We start from the raw sequence: 22,417 nt of genomic DNA on the forward strand, positions 1-22,417 counted from the left end.
TTCAATACGTACACGTAGACAGTACACTCAAAGCAGTTTTTAAGATAATATATGAAACGCACTACACTATAATGTCAAAGGTTGTATTACTTCCCTTTGAGCTTCGTTCTCGTACACTTCTTAGTAAATTTTATTTGTCTTACATTTTACTTTAAATTCTATTTGTGAAATTTTTAAGCTGTGTATTTGACATTGGATGGACATGGAGTATACTGTATGGGACAGGGTTTGACATTGTTATTTGATGTCTATGAATAGTCAAAAAAAAAAAAATTTAAAATTTTACTAACGGCAATATTACGCCTTGAGAGAAATAATCAATGAAGGCATTTTAACTCATTAGTTATTGCAATCTGTGCATATTATGTCCTATAGGTTTCCTATGGACACAGACATTTGCGTGTTGTCTATGACTAGCAACTCTCACGTTCCAAGATGTAATGTAACCTTGAAAACAGAGATTCTTCTCATGAGAATCTTTATCATGTACAAGCATTTGTGAACTTTTAAACATAACGTATGTATGTATATTACAAAGATTTGTATGGTTGTAATATAAAATTGGATACTTTACACGAGGACCTTGTTGTAATGGTTTTATAGCCCATTTACAATATTAACCGTTTTTGACAAAATGTTTTTTTTTTATGGTTGTGTCAATAAATTTATAGCAATTCATATTTGCCAAATTTTTATAAAATTACTGTATCAAGTATTATATAAAAAGCAATAAAAAACAATAGTAGTTAATTTGTAACTTTTTATGAAATAATATTTTATGAATGAGTGTACATTCCGAGATGGAATTATTTCAACATTTGCGATTATTACAACACTATTATTAAATGATAAGGTGTGGGTCATGTAATGGAACAGCCTTGTACCCGAAATTATTTAAAAGCTACATAATTATAAAGGTAATCCACTACAATATACTCTTTTTACTTCAACCTGTCTATCTATGCATTATATCACAGTCTGTAATAGAGTAATTATATAATTTGTTTTCATTTAAGTATCCACAAAAACTTAAAATATATGCGTCATGTGATTAATCAACGTGGGTTGTATGAAACAAAAAAATATCCTTCAGTGTCTTATCCTTATTTTACTACTGTATGTCATTGCTTTTTGTTCATTTTTCTTAAATTTATAGTTACTGTTGATCGGTTATTCATAACCTTTGTAAATTCATTTACAGTTTTATTTTCTTTATATTTTTAACCTGCACTTTGTCTGAATAAAGTTTTTATTATAAGCTTCTTGTTTTAAAGTTGTTGATTTATTTGAAAAAAAACCACCTGTAAATTTTCCATATGTTTATTTATCGGTACAAAATGTGTACATCTATAAAAATATATAATACTTTATTCCTTACCAAGTGACAGACTCCAAAAGTGGACGGAGACTGGTGAGATTCAATTGCTGTTTTGGTAAAGTTAATTGTAAACCAAACTCATCATGAATGTATGAATAATTAAAAGTAATAATTGAATAATCAAGTAACAAATTTTTCAGCACCTTACACTGAAATGTGTCGATCCAAGTAAGGATTGACAAGTTTAATACTAAACACTACATAAAGTTAAATACAAAAATATATAATACTTATCACAAAAATTGAGGTTTTAGTTGGAATGTCAGTGATCTAATGCTAAAATCAAAAGTTACTTTCCTTGAAAATATTCATGTTTTGGTACAAAAATAAATATAAAAACAGAGCTTAATCTCAAAGTTCATACAAATGCATAATTATATATATCAAAATTAATATAGTTTATTTATGTCTTGTTAATCGTTGATATGCTGTGCAAGATTATATTAACAAATGGCAAATTTTAATAATAAGAAAGAACATTCAAGTTGAAAGCAATAAGAAAAGTTGTGTCAGTACGGAGTTACTGTCTTTCCTCATCCAATCTCTGTATTTTTCAGAACTTAACTTAATTGAGTTACATCTAATAACTTATTCCAAGTCACTGTTTAGTCTCACTAAATGAGAAGTGTATATATATATCACCATAAAAATGTACATACCATTAGATGGTAATCTATCTCGCAAGATTCTAAACTGCCGAAATATTGTGAATGGTGATCACAATATTTCGGCAGTTTGAAAATTTCGATAGTTTATGATACTGGTGATATTAGGTTACGAGTTTTTGTAATTTAACTTTAATGAGCTTCGGTTTACAATCTACCGAGAAGTAATGCGTTAAATTATAAGCAGTAAATTTCAGTTCATTCTTTCAAAAGTTTACAATTTCACAAGATAGATTATAATCTAATGGTATTTTTAATTATACAGTAAATTATACATATGTATATGACGACGAATCATGATCTACAGTGAAAATTTCCACAAATTTAAGAATTAATATATGTACATTACAAATTATTATAATAACTATCTTTGTCATCCAATCAACAATCATCTTTGTTTGATTGCAGAGTAGTTCATTGTGCAATGTTATTAATTCTTGTGGAATGTAGTTTAAAAGTATAATGAATAAATTAATTTAAAGATTATCCATCATTTCAAGATATACCCCTTATACATATATATGATAGAAATAACTAATCTAGTGGCAGCTTACATGAGCACACAATCGCAACATTGCAATGTGTAATATAGGCATTTAATTCCACAGTCTTCTTCCTCAACAGTGGAGGCTGTAGACCGAGTCTTATGAGGTGGTGGGGATCTAAGAAACACACTATCTACATTATCACCTAATTTGTCTTTTTCTGTCTTTGTGTTTGAAGATCTTTTGTCCATATCATTGTTTTCAAGGTAATCTTTATCTAACTTCTTGTCATTATCATTAGCGTCTCCAGCTGCATCCTGAAATAAATACATATTTTTTAATGGACAGTTCAAAATATGTTATAACAAATTTATATTTTAAAATGAATAATTTATTGGTAGTTTTATTTATAGATAAATACATATATATATATAGTTTAAAATTTTCGAACATGAATATTTATTCATTATATTATATAATAATTATTATTATATATACTGCACAAAACTCCAAGAAATTTGACTATAATGAATTAAAGCAACATATTGAAAACTTGCTCACTTCTTTATCACTCTTAATAAATTCTTGCCTCTCCTCTGAATTTGTGCTCATAATATCAGATGGAAGTTCTGATGCTACTGCAACCCCTGCACCCGCAACAGTTACTGGAATATGGCCACTATGTTGAGGTACCAATAGATCTGATTCTTCTTCTTTCTTCTTCAAATGCGTCTGCTGGCTAGACGAATCTCCCGACATGCTTGAAAAAGTTATGAAGAATGTAAATAAAAAAATATATCGAATTTGCATGAACAAAATTCTAATATTCGTCCGTAACGATTCACGAATGCATCTCGGGAGCAGATACAATTTCGCCTCGTAAGTGACACTGGGCAATAAAAAATTGTAAACAATATTCACTGACGAAAACTACAAAAGTAATCATATTACTGCATTGTTAGTCAATTCACCTCGCTAAGGCGACCGATTCTTTCTGTTCTATTTGCTCCACAACTGATAAACGACGCCATTTGCTTATGATTGTTTCAAAATTGTTGTTTTCTTGCATTTTGCTTCGTGACAAACACAAACTCGCCAAAGAGGTTTTGTTTTGATTTGTAATTATAAATGAAACAATGAATAACAAAGGGAAGATATTTTTAAATAGTTAAATAAATGAATAAGACTAATACTTAATCGAATAATATAAACACTTTAATTCAATTTCGAACCTTATTTTCATAAAATAGCAAATAGAAACTTATTTTGAAACTTTTGTATTGTACCTACTTCTACTTCTTTCAATTTAGCTTTTGCCTTTCAAACAAGCTGCCACCGAGACGTGACCTTCATCTTCATTTCAAAGCAGTGCTACCAGTTCAAATAAATTTATAAAAATACATTTTGTATAGTTTTTATGTATTGCAGTTTTATAATAAAAATTTTATTTAATGTTATATTATTCCATTAAATGATTTTTATTTTACAAAATTGCTATCAAGTCACAGAAACATAATATAAGTATACTTACAAATTGTACATAGATGGCGCTCTGTCACCAGAACGTTCATTTTTGTGGGAATTATAAACCAATTCCTTATGCTTATTTCGTCTTTTACCCGGTAACCATATTATACCAAAAGTTGACGATTTATTATTTCTTGATGGCTGATAAGATGATGATACAACATTTTTAGGAGAAGTAGACGGAACGGACGGTAGCTTGCCACCGGAGGATAAAGCGGAGCCCAATTTTGGAGTGCTTTTTCCGATATGGCCACCGGCTCCGCTTTTCCCTGTGGGAACAGTGCCCACTTTCTTCATTATTGGTGCCAGCTTAAGATAGTATCTAAAGAATATTAAAGAAATTAATATACAAGATGCAAATTATATATATTGAATATGAATACTAGATAAAAAAATATTTAATCCTTAAACTTAAATTGTGATACTGTCTGGTAATAAGATTATGCAGGCACAATAAAATAAAAAAAAAATACAAATTAAAGATAGCAAATATCTCTTGAATTGCAAATATAAAAAAAGTTGGTTTTGAAAAAAAACTTTTATATTTAACGTAGGTATCTTAAAATAAAACAACATATTTGTGCATCGATAGTGAAGTTAAAATTAACTTAATTTTCACGTACAATAACTCTATGTAAATTATTTATTCGTTGAATAAACAGTCCATTGTTCAGAGAAAATACGGATGTGCGTTGACTTAGTTATAGATTCTTATTATTGTTTTTTAGTTTATGTTTCGCATTTGTAATACCTTACATACTTTTTTGCAAAAAAGGATAAGTATTTTAATCTAAGAGCTGAGAGGCAAAGAAAATGTTGTAGAATATATACCTACATCATATGAAATAGGTACGTAGATAATAAATTAAATTATATTGTATTATAAATACAAATTAGTCTTAAGTTTTTGAACTAACTAAAACTCGAATATACGTAACATAGACGATTGAAATATTATCATTTTCTTTTCCAATAGTACAAATATAAGAATTTAGTTGTATAATACCTATTATTAAGTTGTTTGATACAATTGATTTTGTTTTTCAAAAGTATAGCCATATCATAATTAATTGATTAATTGTTCTATATTGAATAAAAGATGTTACGCATAGATGTTAAATTTCTGCATATTTATGAGGCTATAATTTTATTTACATAAAATGAACGGTATCACCAATCCGCAGGATCTACTGAACCCGTATTAGGTAAGTATTCTGAAACCTGTCAAGAGGCAACGTAGTGAAATGAGTTCTGGATCGATCTTCTTTTCAAAGAGTCTTACCAGTTTTCCACAATGTATATTTTAAAGAATATCAGTAAAAGCTACGGTATGTTTTCGACGTGATTCGTCTGTCAAATTCGAATAACGTATATGAACATATTTATTTACCTTGGTATCAATGTTAAACAATTGGATCGGATTAAGTTACACATCGAGTTGAAATTAAAATTACGCTAATCCTTGAGTATATCAAAGTATACCTATAATTATGAAAATAATCTTCGCGTCCAAATTTTCTTTCGGACTTTCGTTTCAATTTACATAAAATCGGATTCTATAAGCGTGATATTGTATCAGATATATCAAACAGAAGCGTTATCAATAAATAATTGAAATAATGGAAGAAAACATTTTTATCGAAACCTGCAAACTGGTAAACATTTTCCCCTTAAACTTTTAATAATCATTACCTGTTGTTCAATGTTTATTGATACATGAAACGATATAATAATAAAATTAGTCTTAACAACTTCGTATTAATATGATGAATACTAAGTACCTACTCGTGTATATATTGAAATTAAATTTTACAGTAACGTTTTAGAAAAAAAGTAAACAAAGAAGACTGGCACTTGAATAGTAATGTTTGTACCTCAAATATTAATACAGCCATCTAACTCCATAATATTATACTCGTTAGCATAATAAAATCACACTGAATTAAAAAAACGGGTACATAATCTTCATACCAGAGCGTTGACGTAAACTTCCCTACGAAACTTTGATAAGTCACTGCAAGACGCTGAATTTGGTATTCGGTGAGACATGTATCTTTTTATTAGTTTTAAGATATATTTTTACCGAGTTTCAGGTGAATCCGCCGAAGAAATAAGTTTAATGTAAACAAAGAGATTGGTGAAGTTCTATGAATATAAGAAAGTTCCAGGTATCAAGTTTGATAAAGATGAAATAAGACATTCCATACAAAAAAGTTAACATCATTTCACCCCCTTTAGAGATGAAATATTATAATATATATGTTTTATACTTATAACATTTTTCTCCCGTTAACCATAAAAAACGTCCTTCTTCAATTGAAATTATCATTTGTATAACTTTGAAACTACAGATACTATTTTTTAATATCTATCACGGGAAGTAAAATACGGGTTAAAAATGCAATAAGTGTATATATCGATTCCCAGTCCTGTTTCATTGTTACTTCGCGTTATGTTTTAAAATGGAATAAATTTGTTTGTTATATGATATAGACAATTGAAATTCTGGAGACGGACTTGGACTAATTTTTATTCCGCCAAAACAAAACCTATCTAAGCCTTAAAAATTATGTATATATTTGTATTTATTGTAGCGATTTTAAATATAGTTTTGTAAGCAAGACTTATATCTTCGCTTTATTTTTCAAAGTAAGGCTTATTGCTTGTTAATAATGTGAATTTAATTTATGTAGGGCAGCACGTATTGATAATTTGAATGCTGTATTGTGGCTTCGTCATATTTTATGGCTTCGAAGTCAATTTTAGGAAATTTAAGGGAAGTAACTCGGACGACATACGAATGCCTAAACAACCCAAGTAATAGAACAATTATATAATGCATATGGCCGTAGTAAATTAGAATATAATTCAATAGTTTGGAGTCCGCGCGAGGCAATGTACACTATAATGCTAGAAAAAATTCAACGTAAATTTTGTAGATACTTATTTAAACGTAAATATGAATACTACCCTTTTCTCTATTCTTCTATGTTTGTGTCAGGTATGGTTGGTTTAGATACACTTCAGCTTAGGCGGGAATCCGCACATATAAAATTTTACTACTTAATTCTAATGAATAGAGTGGATAGCATTGCTGTACGTGAATCCATATATTTGTATGTTCCCGACCAATATATGCGTGGTGTTGGAAGACGGCAACATAGATTATTTTGTTACCCACCTATGTGGCATTCTCCCCACGCTAGCAACAGCCCCACTGCTAGGGCTGTTAAACTTTTAAATAACTTCCTACTTTGTTGTCGAGATGTAGACATATTTTGTGATCCCTTTTATACTATATTCAAACAATTCTATATATTCCAGAATTTTAAAGATGTTTTGTAGTTCCTAAATAGATTTAAGCTTATTTTTGTTTACTTTTTTTTTATAAATTTTATTTTTACTAAATTTTATCTCTTTTGTTAAGTAATTAGTGTAGATAAAAGCGACTTGGTGTAATTACTGTAATGCTTTTATTTTTCAAATAAAGATTATTATTATTATTATTAAGCTTAGATTCAAAAGAGCTTATAAAATTTGATGTTGATACAAAATTATTTGATTATAACAATTCAATAAAAAACGATTAACGTAAAAACACGAAGATATTTATAAATTAACGGTTCGTCATCAGTCATTAATGTATGTACCGTTCATGTTTTTGCACGATTTCTTAACTTTGTTAAAGTTTTACGATTTTTTACACGTCATGCGCTTATTATTTAAATTAAATATTTTAATTTTGCATCTAAATAGTTGCAAAGATTAACATTGATTGAAAAAATATATTAATTTTATTACTAGAAATATTTATGTAGAGCAGATGTAGGTATAACAATTATAGGATAATAATTTTTATGATTTCTAAGAACAAGAAAAGCGTGCTTATTTCAGAGACAACATAGATTATTATTCTTTATTTAAAAAGAGGCCATTGTACTACGCAAGAACAGCATACGTTACTTTTTCAAAAAATAAATTGTTTTATTGCCTTTAGAAAACATAAAAATATTTTCGTTTCGGTTACTATCAGGACTTATAACTCGGAGAAGAGTTCGTAGCGCACCTAGAATTAGAACATCGACTTTAAAGAGAGAGCTAGGGAACTATGCGGGGAACGCACATTCGTTGCAATGACGACACCTCATACGGCGAAGTCTGGTTTCCGCCAGCCAAGCCGGTAATCGTATAATTGACGTGGAGCGAAAGACGTGTTAGCAAGAATCCCATTGTCTGAGTTTTGCAGGTTGTGCATGACTCTTTATTTTGTATCTGTATTTGTCCAAGACTAAATTAATTTAATCTTCGATACGCGGGCCACCAAAACTCTTGGCTGCGCGTTTTATGAACGTTCTTTAGAGCTGATTAGTTAAGCAATGTTGGGTCTTTCTTTGTTGTATGTAAAATAGAGAAATCATTAAATTAAATACCCGTTAAGGAAAGTTTATAAGTAACGTTCTGACTAAGTAACATAGACGCGTAACATTCACGTTAGAATATTTAAAGCGAATAAATCGCTTCTGATAAAGCATGTTGTATATTTATATTATATTGATTCGATGCCTAGGAGCTGAAATATAAAAGTTACTTCCATAACTAGTTCTAAGCTGTTGAGCTTAACTCCCAATGGACCTTGATTTAAGTGCCAATCGGATAAAGCCAATGTTACCAGATATACATTTTAATAGTTAGAAGATGAAAGGACATAAACTGTTATGTAATAAAATATCGCTTATCTTATTAACAGCCATATTGTTTTTGTTGTCAAGAAAAACAACATTACGTTTTACTTGACGCGGTCTGATACTCTGTAAGAAAAAACTCGTTTGAAATGTAAAAACCGACAATTTTATACGAATGATACATATTTAAGTTCGTATTGGATAAACCTTAAATGTAATAATTATTATAGATATTCTGATATATATCAGTCGTGTTCCGAGGTGAGTTTCGAATGTGTTCTTACAGAATAACTCTACTGTTTGTTGTTTTGTATTGCACATCTCGAACGTGAATTGGCGTGGTGATCTGCTCTACTATGTCGTTATAAAATACAAATTACCATTATGAACCCGGTCCACAGTTCATCTGTGTTTTTCGTCGCTACGCGCTAGAAAAATTAAATTAATTTATTTGTATCATTGTCCAAGTTCAAAATTGTCATCACAAACGTTAAAACTTATAAGTAAGGATACTTAAATACAAGCACAATTATTTATGAAAACCAATAAAGATATATTAACTAATCATTTCGATATAAAGTATCACTTCGATATAGTAAACTTACCTTAATGTATTACAAAACCAGAACGTTAAACGTAACTTTCCAATTATGGCTAAATACTGTATAATAATATCACATATTATATTAAACGGGTGTACGAACTTAGCGGTACAAAAAAAATCTACAAAGTATAACGGTAAATCACTCACGCGTATTTCTGTATAATCACACATGCGTACGCGACGGTTCGAGGTCTAACGAAAACTGGTAAACTGGCTCGTATCAAGATCCAAGTATTGACCAATATACAATATTATACAAACAAATAAATATCTTGTTATAATACATATTAGGGACGTATTTAGCGTGCACGAATTACGCTTATTGATTTTTAAGCCGTGATTACGTGACTAGATTATTTGAACAGTTTGTGTGTATAGAAATGCCCATTTGAATTTTCCAATTAATTATTCATAGAATATTATGAAAAATTAAAAGCATTTTCATTTTTTAAAATTAGCTTGATTTTTACCGAAATTTAAATGGAAACGAAAATATATAGTATTTCTTCGTAAAAACCTAAGTAGAAAAACTATGACAAACTTGTGATTCTTGTTCTTTGGCCAAGTGCAAGAGTGTCTAAAGTCATATAAAGTATCGGCTGTGACCGAAACAAAAATTGATATTCAGTTCAAAAACAACCACCTCGCATTGGACGTTAACATTTCTGAATTGCCTGAGTAAAGATATATCAGAATGAGCCATCTTATTTTATTTTTTCTCTCTGGAAAAACGCTTTACGCGTTTCCCTCCATACAGCGAGGGGAGGGACGCGATATGTGGTACTCGTCGGTGCTCAGGATGCCTACTGCACACCGGAATACCCACTAAAAAACTAGCGGTATCTTCTCCGTCTCTTCGGCGAGCGTCATGCATGATATCATGACGAGAATACACCCTACACCAAGTCTCGTAACGCTTTTAAGAAATTAAGTCCTGTCTTTGTTAGAATATTAAGTAACTTGATACGGTTCCGCAAGCAGCTTTCGAATTGAATATTTTATGCATTATTACGTCATTTTGTAAGGAACCCGATGACTGTAAGTACTAAGATTTGGATGTGGGGGTCAATTTGTCGTGACTAACTCAAATTGATTCACTAAAAACTGGTTCTTCGGCGATCGTTTTGTTGTATGAAGTTTTTTGTGATAGTTGTCATTTTTAGCAAGTTTTCACGCTTGCAAACATTATATTCTTATTATACTTGTTACTTATATATAAATATATTTTACGGCATCTTTATGTAAAATTTAAGATATTGAAATGAAAATGTATAAAAACTTTAATGGTCAGCGATTCGGTTGTTATAAAAAAGATAATAAAAAAATTACGTTACTTTTGAAAAACTAAATATTTTGAAATCATATTTTATTTAATTAAATCCCCTTTATGGATACAATAATTGAATATTTATTTTCATATGAAACTTTGTTTCAATCAAATACTTTTTTTCAATCAAAGACTTATGTATCTTTACAAAGATTTATTGATAAAAACTTTTGTTATTTTAACTTAAAGTTAAGAATAAATTACAAAAACGAGTAACGACGTGAAAATTTATAATGAGAATCATTAAAAAAATAAGTACATTTGTTTTTGTATAACATATTCTGCAACTTATTATCAATAATCTGAAAGATTATTATCGCGTAAACTAAAAGATGACCTTAATTAGTTCCTATAATTAGTAATGTTATCTATCATTTCGTTAACACGTCATATTCAATATATTATATTAACATAATATTTAAAAGGTTTATGGTGTGTTTATGTATGAAAAGTATATTTAAAAGTATAAGTGAGATGGTATGTCTCCATATCGAATATAAACTTTTAAAATGTTCTGTTGTTGTAGAGAATGCTCTTTTTGTAAAAGTAAATTAAATATTGTAACCATTGATTATCGAGAGCAAGAATATCCGGTAAATTTACTACAATCATCCATATTTTTTTCTAAATGTCTTTATATTATTAACATAGGTATTACTAATGTAAATATTATATGTCGGTTTATATAATGGACTTATCAGTTATTTACCGCCAAACATCAACTGTATTGTTGTGTTCCGAATTAAAAGGTCAGTCAGACTATATTATTAATAAAATGTTGTTTAAATTTCTTGGGACTTCTGAGAAAACTAAGCAACATTTTTTTTTTGTTATTCTGTATGCCTTCCAGTTTCCTGTTAAAAAAATATATAATTTAAACAAATATAGCATAAATCGAAACAGTAATTATAACCGCAGTTTGATTAGATCATAATGTAGATATTCATAATTGTATATTCGATTCAAATTACAGTATCACTAACTAATTTTTAAGTTAATAAAATATTACACCTAATTAATTTCTATCGGTCATAAACTTGATTTGAGTATTGATATTATGTAACGATATTAATTAAAGAAAATCTTCAATTTTGTCATTAAATCGAAATAATAATGATAGTGTTCCGTCGCAGCGCCTATTTTTAAATCCTAACTGAGCCGACTGATTGGCAGGTATGATAGTGTGTTAGTAAACTCACTCTCAATTCCCTCACATTCATAATCCGAGACTATCGGCAATTGAACCCATTACCTTGAGATCAGCCTTTCAAGACAATATACCAACGAGGCAGTCGAGCCTGACAAATTTCAAATATACCTGTTATTTTCATGTCGGATAAATAACTTCTAATTAAGCATTCACGACATAGAGTAATTGAAACAGATGTACACATTCTCGTTTATACCAAACATAACATTAAACTAATTGTCAATTGTTATGAAGGACATGTGTAAAACGAAATCTCATCGAACGTAACAAGTCTTTATTTTGTAACTAATAGACGCTAATTTCCCTTGTCATACTATTTGCTGCCAAACGCCATTGTGCCATAAATTATTTCATTTAACGTCAGTGTTCATTTTTATTCTTGGAACGATATTAAAATGTGCTTCACCTCTTATTTTATAAATGTATTATGCAATCAAACAGCAGTTAGGCTGTAACAGATTTATAATAAATTGAGCTGTTTAAAAATATATTTAAAATAATTATATTCCATTTAGTTAATGGTATTTTATACAAAAATATGTACTTATGAGCTTTAAAGGCAGTTAAATCTGCAGTTCTTTGAAACCGTTGTTGAATTTCTGATAAGTTGACAAAGAAGTAGTTGGCAGGGTTTACGTTTGAATGTATGTGTGTTTGAAAGTCTGAATAGAAGAAAAGAAAATAAACTTTATTGAAGTAGGCTTTTACAAGTACTTTTCAATCGTCATTTAACAAACATAATAAGTGAAGCTACCATTGGTTCGGATTGCAGATTCAATCTAGAAGGACCGGCAAGAAACTCAGTAGTTACTCTTTATTATTATATTTTAAAAGTGAAGAAACTGAAGGTGGTCCAATGTTTGTACACATTTTTGTGCAATATTCTCTGCGCAGGTGACTAAATAAATTTCTTACATTTCATTGTTGTCGTATAAGGAACATATATATTAATTACTAATAAAATATGCTATACATATATGTATATAGTATATCAACACTTGTTATATAAAACATGATACGAGGAATCAGCGATACGGCATCTTGATATTTTCTAAAGTAGTAGTGTTTAGTTGATATAAATTATTCTTATGCATATCATGACTAGGCCAACTCGACCTAATGAAAAGGACAAAAGCTCGAGGCATCTCATGTATGATGATTTTCTGTCGATTTCGACAAATACCTTTTTATTAAATAGGTCATGTATTCCATTTAAAATTTGAAAAAACCTTACACGGCGGCAAATCGTCGCCACTTGCTCTATTTAAACGAAGCTTCGTGTCATTTGCACGACGCGTTTACAATGTATCACTACAAATTGAAATATGAAATCAAAAACTATAATAAAAACTGACGTGACGATATTTAAATTACAATAATTTTCTACAGCTATTGTTGAGTTAGGGCTTTGTGCAAGCCCGTTCCGGTTTGAAGGGTGAAAGTAAAGTGTAGCTGCAGGCATACGTGATATAACATCTTAATATTTCTTACAGAGCTAATGCCTTTGGGCGGTGGTGACCTCTTACCACCAGATGGCCTCTTTGCTCGCCTACCTGTATTACATAATATAATTAAACTACGACATGCAAGATTTTTTTTTTAATTTGATGGTCCTTTTTATTCATTAAATTCTTTATGGTTTTGCAGTTTTTAAAAGTCGAATAAACAAGTCGTACAAACCTTAGCCAGAGTACATATTATCTGTGTCAAGAATGACTACTAAAAACCGAACGTAGCCTTCCACATTCGATCATACGAGAAACTAATTATGCATAATTCGGAATTAAATTGAATTCCATCGGTAATCAGCATATGATAACATCTAAGAAATTAGATTTTTATAATTACCTACATTCATAATTACTAAAAATTGATACATATATTATTATAAATGCGTAAACGCTTAAACCATTGAACCGATTTAGATGAAATTTAGAACAGATAGTTTGAGTACAGTATTCAAACTATCTCTGTTCCCCAGTGGAAGGATATAGGTTACTTCAATTCACTCCTTGAGGAGGTAAATGGGGGGGTAACTTATTAGGTGATTTAGGTAAAGTTTTGGAAATATACGTGAATTTTTTGCGGGTAAAGCCGCAGGTTCAGTAAGTAATATTTAAATCCGTTGATATTTATCACTATCTATTAATTTCCTTGTTTTCAAAAATAAACAAGAGTTTTATTGAGTTGACAGGTTGTGAATATGAAACTCGAAATTTAAATTTAAAATTCAAAATTTAAATAATATTCAAAGCTTTTTACTTAAAGTTATATTCGCATTAAATAAGATCTTAAATTTAAAGTGAAAATAAATTTGAAGGAAATGAAATCCGATAACCGTTCAACTTTTGTAAATTGTATCAAGCTTCGTCTTTAAAACGGATTAGACGGCAATTCCCTTCAAACAACGTCCCAACACAATTTGATCAGGGTGATCGATGGAGTTCACTTCAGTTACAGTATTTTTACCATTTTTAAACAATTTGATACAAAAATGTTTTTCTTAAGTATAAAAAAATACTAACTGTATCCTGCCGCTTCCGTTCCTTTATAATTTGATTATGTAGTTCGTCATATCGGTTGATTACTAGTTTTGGCCCGCGGCTTCGCTCGAATTTTGAGAGGGGGTTAAAAATGTCTTTCCTTGGGGTTGAAGTTTGCTTTATACCAAATTTAATTAAATTTTATTGATTGAAAGGTTAGCCGTGAAGCGAAGCATACAGACAGACAAACTGAGATTTTCGTATCTATAAAATTAGTACAGATTGTATTTAACATTACTGAGCAAAAATTTTTTTCAGATAAGTGGTTTTTAAAAATAGATGGCCTAGAATTTTGTTCAGTGGCTCTTCATCACCTTCCAAGTTACGAGACTTGCCAGCTTTTGTTTTCTTAAAAATGTCTTAAGTCAGGAGCCTTTAATATTTTGTTATAAACTTGTAAAGCGGTTGTATAGACAAAAAAGAAACGATTTAAAAATAAAATTCAAATTATGAATATTAATTTATTAAAATAAAGAAGTGAAAAAAGGCAAACTTATCTTTTTTTAATTTGTAATCTCGGGTCTTTCTAAATCAAGTGTGTAGTTGATGACGAGTATGTCAAAAACTAATTTTAATTTCGATTACAGCTATTAACGAAACAAAAAGATTTAGTCGTTTCGTGTATGAGGCCATTATGTTTTTCCATTATTACATACACGGTTTCGAGGTTATCTTCGTTTCTCAACAAGTTGACGTATCGCGATAATAAATACACGGTATTCGTAAACAAATGCGTTTGCTACAAAGTACAAAATGCACATACGACATTATTCAAATAAATACTGATCATTCAGTTTTGATTTTATTTATGTAACATTTTACTATGCATTCGTAGAAGCACACGATTTTTTTTTATTGTCATTCGAAAATAGCCATGAGCCATCGTATGTCGATGTGCATACTACACACAGACATACACACACTCCTTACATAAACATTGCACACTTCAGTTCTATAGTTGAAGAACTATGCCTTAAATATCCCAATACTTGTACAAATGTGACGATATCATAAAACAATCGTCATAATTAATTAAATAGACAAATAAAATGAAAATTTATTAAAAATATTTCTTTTGCAAACCGTACTTTTCAGGTTTCAAGTGACAGGTCGATGTCACTGACGTTCCTATTTATATTGGGATGACATAATAACACAAAAAAAGGTTTTATTTAAAATTTGATTTGAATTAAAACAAACGACTCCGAATCAATATATTTATTTCTATCGTGCTACATTCTTACATAATATCAAAGAACACAAAAATATCAATATAATAATAATCAGTCAAATCAAACGATCACTCGATTTAAAATAACTTAACGCGATTTTATATTTAATGTAGAAACAAACGGTTAATGTTTTCTCGGAGAATTAAAAATCATTTATTTTTTTGTTTTACGTACGAATGATATGTTTCTACAATTAACCTTATTATAAAATATAGACGAATGTAGAATTAAAATATTGTGACTGTAAATTTTAGCTTCATTGAGATCTACGAATAGGAGATTCCTTAATTTATATGTGAACCAATGAGCACTTTTTAATACAGCTTAAAAATATCTGTCACAAAAATTACAAATTAAATTTATTAATTGAATTGTCTGTGGTCTATTATTGTAATGAGGTATAGTATCTATTGTAAATATTGCTTAGCCATTATGAAAATCAAACGTTTCAGCACCGATTTTTAATAAAAATGAAATATGGCACTGTTTATTTAATAAATCGATCACACGCGAAACATTATTAAAAATATTCTAAAATATTAGTTAGTTATTACAAATATTAGTATAAAGTTGGTTTGTTTAAAGTGAAAAGATTACTAACGCTTTACGTTATTATTATTCACCATGGTTCTAATAAAAAGTAACAATTTACTGCTCTGCCACTGTTCGACAAGCTCAGGGCTGAACTTATTCTGCCAAGTTGCTCGAATGAGGTTTGATAGGTATACATACATGTGGCAGAATATCATCCGACACAGGTAAGTTTCACAATGGTTTTTGTTCGATTATACACAATATAAGAACAGAAAAAAATTATGTTGTTAACGGACTTTCACCCGCAATACTCGTTTAAGATTCATGTAAGCTCCACTGGGTGATTTTGGCCTTTGGGACATAAGTGGTTAGTATAAATATTGGAAAAATAACGCAGCGATTGCCAGCTTCGTGACCATCCTATTCTACTTTCTTATCTAGCTAATCTTAGCAGTAAGTCAGTATTAGATGTACGAGTAGGTAATTAGATTTGACAATTTCTTTTAAAATATTTGGTCGCTGTATGCTAAAGTATATATCTTAAAGTAGTCTTATTATTTTATTCAATAATATAAATCTACAAATGCATTTTGTTCTCACGGTCCACGTAATTCATTTCAAATGTTTATTATTCGAATATTATATAATTAACTTATATTATAATTAATCTAAATTTATAACATGTCAAAATTTAACTTAATTTTTATCATCTATAATAATACTTAATGATGTGGAATATTAAATCAAGAGTGAATAAACTTTGTGAACGTTTAATAAAATAATGTAAGGGAATGTTATGTTTATTGTAAGTACAATACGCACAATAGGTATTATGGAATACAATACTTAATACACGTTAAAATACTCCCTATAAAATTTAATGATGCTAATTGTAAAGTCAAAAATGTCATTAAATTGTATTACTTCGGAGTGTAACAATTAGTTGTGTTATTTATTAATTTTATGACTCATAGCATAGTTTAGTAATCATAATGATTGTTATATCATTAAAGTAATACTTTATTATTATATTTAAACTAGTATAAAATATTTGTAAGATAATTGCTCTAGGCATACGCTAAGAATTGTATCGAAACGTTCGACAATACGTCATAGAACATCTATCATCTAGTTCTTTCCATTCTTTCAAGAATTGTCGAAGTCTTTTAATCATCGCTCAAAATGTCATAACATCGATGAGCATAGTTTTAATAACTACAGTTAAAATAGTAGCACGTTTTTATTTCCGTAATGAAATTGATATTTTCGTTCTCTTCAAAGTACGGGTGAGATATATGTTCACAAGAGAAATGCCTTGAAACCTATAGTAGTTCCTGACTTCCTGATTACCTGATTCTCTAAAAATTTACTTCGTATCTCACTCGTGAAATGTTGACAACCGACTTATAATACAATGATTCGTCATTTTGATACGTGTGTCCTATATCTACACTCGCGTTCTGCGGTGTTTCGAGTTTCGTCTTACAGAATACCTTTCCCACCTTTCGTATCTCACTCGTGAAATGTTGTAAACCAACTTATGACGATACGCTAATTTTTTACATATGTTATAACAATTCTGTGTATCAGTATAATTTCTGATACTTCACGATCTTGAGGTTCGAGTTTGTTCTTGTAGAATAGGTTTACCTAATTGGATTGGACGCCAAACTGCTTCATTGATCGTTCAAGTATAAAAATCGTTTATCAAGCGTTAAAAATTAACATTGCTTTTTGACCTTGAACATTTAATCACCCAAATTATATTAAATCCGATAAACAACAAAAAGTAAACGATTACAATTAAATTCTGATGTATTTTTTTATAATATAGCGAATCACTGTCTAATAAAATGTGGTTGAATATAAACGGCCTAGATGTGTCTGATCGTATTAAATTATGTAAGCATTAATTCTAGAAGTTAATTTTATGACTGTGCAATTTTGATTTGATTTATTTGTATCGGTTTGTTTATAATGAATCGTGAATTTGTTCGCACGTTTTGGTTACAAGGCGATTCGTTTTGGAAGACTTCGTGACCGAATTCCAGCCACCACGGCCATTGTCATCGGAGACGAGCCAATTTTATATGTTATTTAAAATGCACAGCTTTGTGCCCACAGGCTACACAGGCCCATTCTTTTTTCCTTAACTGTGTGGGGTTAGGCGAAAGACTTCCGCATCGTCATGTCGTAACTCCAGACGAAACTTAGGAATGTTAATGTGATTTTTTGGACCCTGGACTTCACGTGCCGTTGCCTTAGCCGTGATAGACAAACGAGACGATTTGTATGTAACTGGAACAAAATCCACCCAGTTTCTTTTATACTTAAGGAAAACGGTTTTTTATAACTTGCCTCTGTCTTTATTCAAATTGCTTATAAATATTACACTTCCAGATCCTCTTCTTAATTAAAGTCATACATCGGAGCTTAAAGAGAATATCCGAAGTTTCTAGACAACAAGATAAACTAAAATATACTGTTAGTTAGTATTCGAAGAAATGAATGAATGAATAACATTATCGATTAATCAGAATTACAACCGATTTACTTATTGAATTATCGTTATTATTATATTAAAATATATGTTAAACAGTTTCGAACTATCTCACTCGCAATCATTAGAGCAACGTATGTTTATTAACTAAGATCTTCCTCCGTGTGAAGCGCGGTATCAGACGACGTTTCTTCTTGACTCCTAGCTGCATCAGAAGATTCTTGGCTTCAGCGAGCGCTGTTTCCGCACAGTCTTCAACTCCGGACACAAAACCACTCTCTGGTCTGGAAAGAGTCGGTGCATTTGGCAGCAGTGAAAACCATCTGTCGATCTTTGCGCTCGATGACAACTGTAAGCATTATAATTTGCGGGTTAGTGATAAATAGTGATAAAAGTAAATCTTCGAAATGAAACTTCTTTGAGTGATTATGGTGGGTAAAATTTCAAAATCGAATTTGAGAGCAACTTTTTCTATATGTAAGTTTTTAAACTTACGCAAAGAAGTTTCACTTCTGTCAAACGCAGTCAAGTAATTAGTTGGATTCTCCCTAGTTTTATTGCTAAATAACATGTAAATAAAAAAATATAATAGAATAATATCCTGTTCTTTGTCATCGTCTAAATACTATAACATTAGAATCTATTTATTTGTTTAAGTGTAATTGATTAACAAACATAGAATCTTTAGCATTTATATCAGTAGTCAGATGGATTTCAACCACCGATAATTACTGGCTTATGTATTTACGTCAATCATAAATTGAGATTTAATTATGTCAGTTTTAAATTGACTTGCTGATTTCTCAGTCAATAAATTTGTCCTTCATATAATGTAGTTTGCATAAGCAAAAATTGTATGGAAAGAGGTATTCGATGAACTACCAACCAGGAAACGTGTGCATTCCTAAAATATATTATTTGCAAATAAATTTAAGTTTGATCTCTTGATTAACTTTTATGCTCCATCAAAACGTTACCTCAGTAAAAAAAAATATATATTAACCTGTTAATTGATAGTCAAAAAACTACATAATGCCTCAGAAGAGTTGACGAAAGATATTTGAATAAGAATTTGTGCAACAATTGATTTTTATAATTAATAAATTATTAAGATTTTATAGATCATTAAAAAACTTGGAGTAAGTACGCGTTGCGTTGCAAAAAGACTACATAAAATTTCTATTACATTTAGTTACGTTGTCATTTAAGTGTTGAAAAAGAGTATTTTAGAGAGCTTTAGTATCGAGTAGGTCTATTTAAGTAGAATCTATATTCTGAACCAGTGGTTACTTTCAAGTTTAGTATTTCTTGTAATATGACGTTTTTTAATAGCGCTCATAACAACGTACTAAAACAGATTTCATCTCAGATCAGATCAGATCTCAGAGGCGCGCCCCTCCGTGGCAAATAATCGGCATGCATACCTGTGCACCTGGAAACACGTCTATAAAGCTAGAATGGTCAATTGGGCAGAATAGCTCAAAGTTTTGCAGCGTTCATGTAGTGTTAGATAAATGGGGTAAAATCAAATAGCTTGACCAAAAATTGGAAAACTACTAGATTTAAATTAAGCTAGCAATGTACTAATACTAACTTTGAATCATTCTAAATGTATTTACTTCCAGGGGGCGATCATTTTATTCCTAAGATGGTACCATCGCAATAGCGGTTAGATTTTTAAAACCTTTTGGCCACAAAATATTCAAACGTATACTGAAATCTTTTTGACGATAAAAAAATTAAACAATCTTACGATTTCCAAATTATATATTACATTATCTTAAGCTAAGATAGCTCTGTGGTCAGAACACGTGAATGCCATAACCATGATTGCAGATACAAAGCCAGAAAAACATAATTGAATTTTACTGTACTTAATTTGCTATTGATCTCATTTTGGCATTGCATTTAAACATCTGGAGGAAACCCGCGCATGCAACCAACCTTCATTAGAGTAGTGACGTAAAATTACCTAAGCCTTATATTATGACTGACATACATATACATAACATAACATAACTGTACTTTTCCTTTGTTACTATACTATGTATGGCAGAAACTAGATACTGATATTATCAATTCCGATTTTCTTAACTCTGTTTATACCTCAAAGCGATATTATGTTTACTTGTTACATAGTCAAACACACACACACACACATATAACGCTCTCGATATAAGCCCTTATGAGTTGTTGGCAGTTGAGATTGATGGGGACCAAAAGGGTATCGGAGGCTATGTAAAGAATCGGTGCTAATGTCAACATGTTTAAAGCTTACGTATATATTTACTAGCTACCCCTCGCGGCTCCACACAGATACAGTAAGGGTGTATATACAACTTTTATATTAAAGTACAAAAATAAAAATAAAAATATGTTTCTTCCGGCCACGAATATTAAATTTCTCGGCTTTTCTCTACTGCATAAGCATCTATTGAACATGAAAACCCCTTTAAAATCCGTTTCTTATTTTAAAAGATAAAAGCGTACAGACGTCAAGAAGCAACTTTATTTTATACTATGTAGAGATACGATGTATTGCTTGAGGGAACAAAGAACCCTAGCGACCCACACTGTATTACGTTTTCGTTGGAAATTTATTTAGTACCTATTATTTTGGTTGATCGTAGAATCTTCAATATGGTCTAAAAGACCAGTATATCTTGACCCAGGACTCGGAATATGTGCACACAACAAATATACGGTGTCCTTCAGAATAAGTCCAAGAATTTTTAATAAAACTTAAACTTATTATGTCTACGTAGCTATCAATTACCTGCCACTCCTATTCCCACTTAAGATTAAGGTTAAGTGGGTCATTTTTATATTATTAAATACGGTTGAAAAATTTACTTAGGAGTTTTTTTATGATATACCTATATAGATGGACGAGCAAATGTGCTAACTGATGGTTAGAGGTCTCCACCGCCCATAAACATTGGCGCTGTAACAAATATTAATAAATATATAATACTATTCCTTAAATCACCAATGCGCCACGGACCTTAGATTATATGACCCTTGTGCCTTTAGTTACACTGGATGACTCAGCCTTCAAATCGGAACACAGCAATACTGTTTGACGAAAGAATACCTGATCATATCTGAATTGGTGGTACCACCGAGAGGGGTTGGGGGTACCACCAAGTTGATATAATTAATTATTTATTAAGTATATACGTTGGGTGTTTACTTGGATGTATATGTATGTATGAGTTTGCATATGGGCCAAGTTTTATTAAATTCTATAAATAATCGTTTTTTTTTATCTTTATTATTTAAATCAAAAGTCTTAAAAGAAATCTAATTATACAAACCGACACAATAATTCATAGAGCAAATAAAGCGAGTCCCCTCGAGTATTACGTCAAACCATTTTTGAATTAATATGCTTCGAAAATAGGGATGATGGATGGTGTGCTAGCTAGTATGAGATAATATGATTTATGGCTTATGTACATTCTCATCTACTAAATTGTTTACGGGGTTAATGAAATAAATGCCCATCTGAGCTGCTCGAAATCGGCAACATCTACCCGAACCAAAAGCGATCGTGGTGCAATAATTTTTAAAGCTACGTCCACGTGATCAAGTTTCATTTATTAAGGTAAGTCAATTTGGTATAGTTCATTTTTGTTATGTCGAAGTATTTTCTTCTCATGTCTTTACGTATCAAATTACCATTAGTTGTGGTTCTTGCGGCTTAGTGTTATTTTTCATTAAAAATTAT

General features: G+C 30.3%; 2 protein-coding genes across 5 annotated transcripts in view; both read right to left on the minus strand.

The window, feature by feature from the left end:
- Window positions 1-1,304: 1,304 nt before the first annotated feature.
- On the minus strand, window positions 1,305-9,527 carry LOC113404200 (uncharacterized). Of its 4 annotated transcripts, none has more exons than XM_026645031.2 (4): window positions 9,343-9,527; window positions 4,060-4,377; window positions 3,090-3,288; window positions 1,305-2,845 (listed from the first exon to the last, which is right to left on the minus strand). In XM_026645031.2, exons 1-4 carry the CDS (start codon window positions 9,510-9,512, stop codon window positions 2,594-2,596), a joined length of 939 nt encoding a protein of 312 aa, XP_026500816.2. In that variant the 5' UTR covers window positions 9,513-9,527; the 3' UTR covers window positions 1,305-2,593. The 4 variants fall into 4 exon arrangements, with proteins under 4 accessions (XP_026500816.2, XP_064076479.1, XP_064076480.1 ...); XM_064220409.1 differs by having other exon boundaries at window positions 9,339-9,359; XM_064220410.1 differs by lacking the exons at window positions 4,060-4,377; window positions 9,343-9,527 and adding an exon at window positions 3,819-3,889.
- A 6,097-nt stretch (window positions 9,528-15,624) lies between these two features.
- Window positions 15,625-22,417, minus strand: part of LOC113404233 (uncharacterized protein) — a 216,224-nt gene continuing 209,431 nt past the window's right edge. Inside the window, exon 10 of the mRNA XM_026645081.2 lies at window positions 15,625-19,036. Within this exon, the coding sequence (XP_026500866.1) occupies window positions 18,812-19,036 (225 nt within the window). The 3' untranslated portion in view covers window positions 15,625-18,811. The remainder of the gene's footprint in view (window positions 19,037-22,417) is intronic.

This window comes from Vanessa tameamea, chromosome Z (assembly GCF_037043105.1).
Source record: "Vanessa tameamea isolate UH-Manoa-2023 chromosome Z, ilVanTame1 primary haplotype, whole genome shotgun sequence".
Lineage (NCBI taxonomy): Eukaryota > Metazoa > Arthropoda > Insecta > Lepidoptera > Nymphalidae > Vanessa > Vanessa tameamea.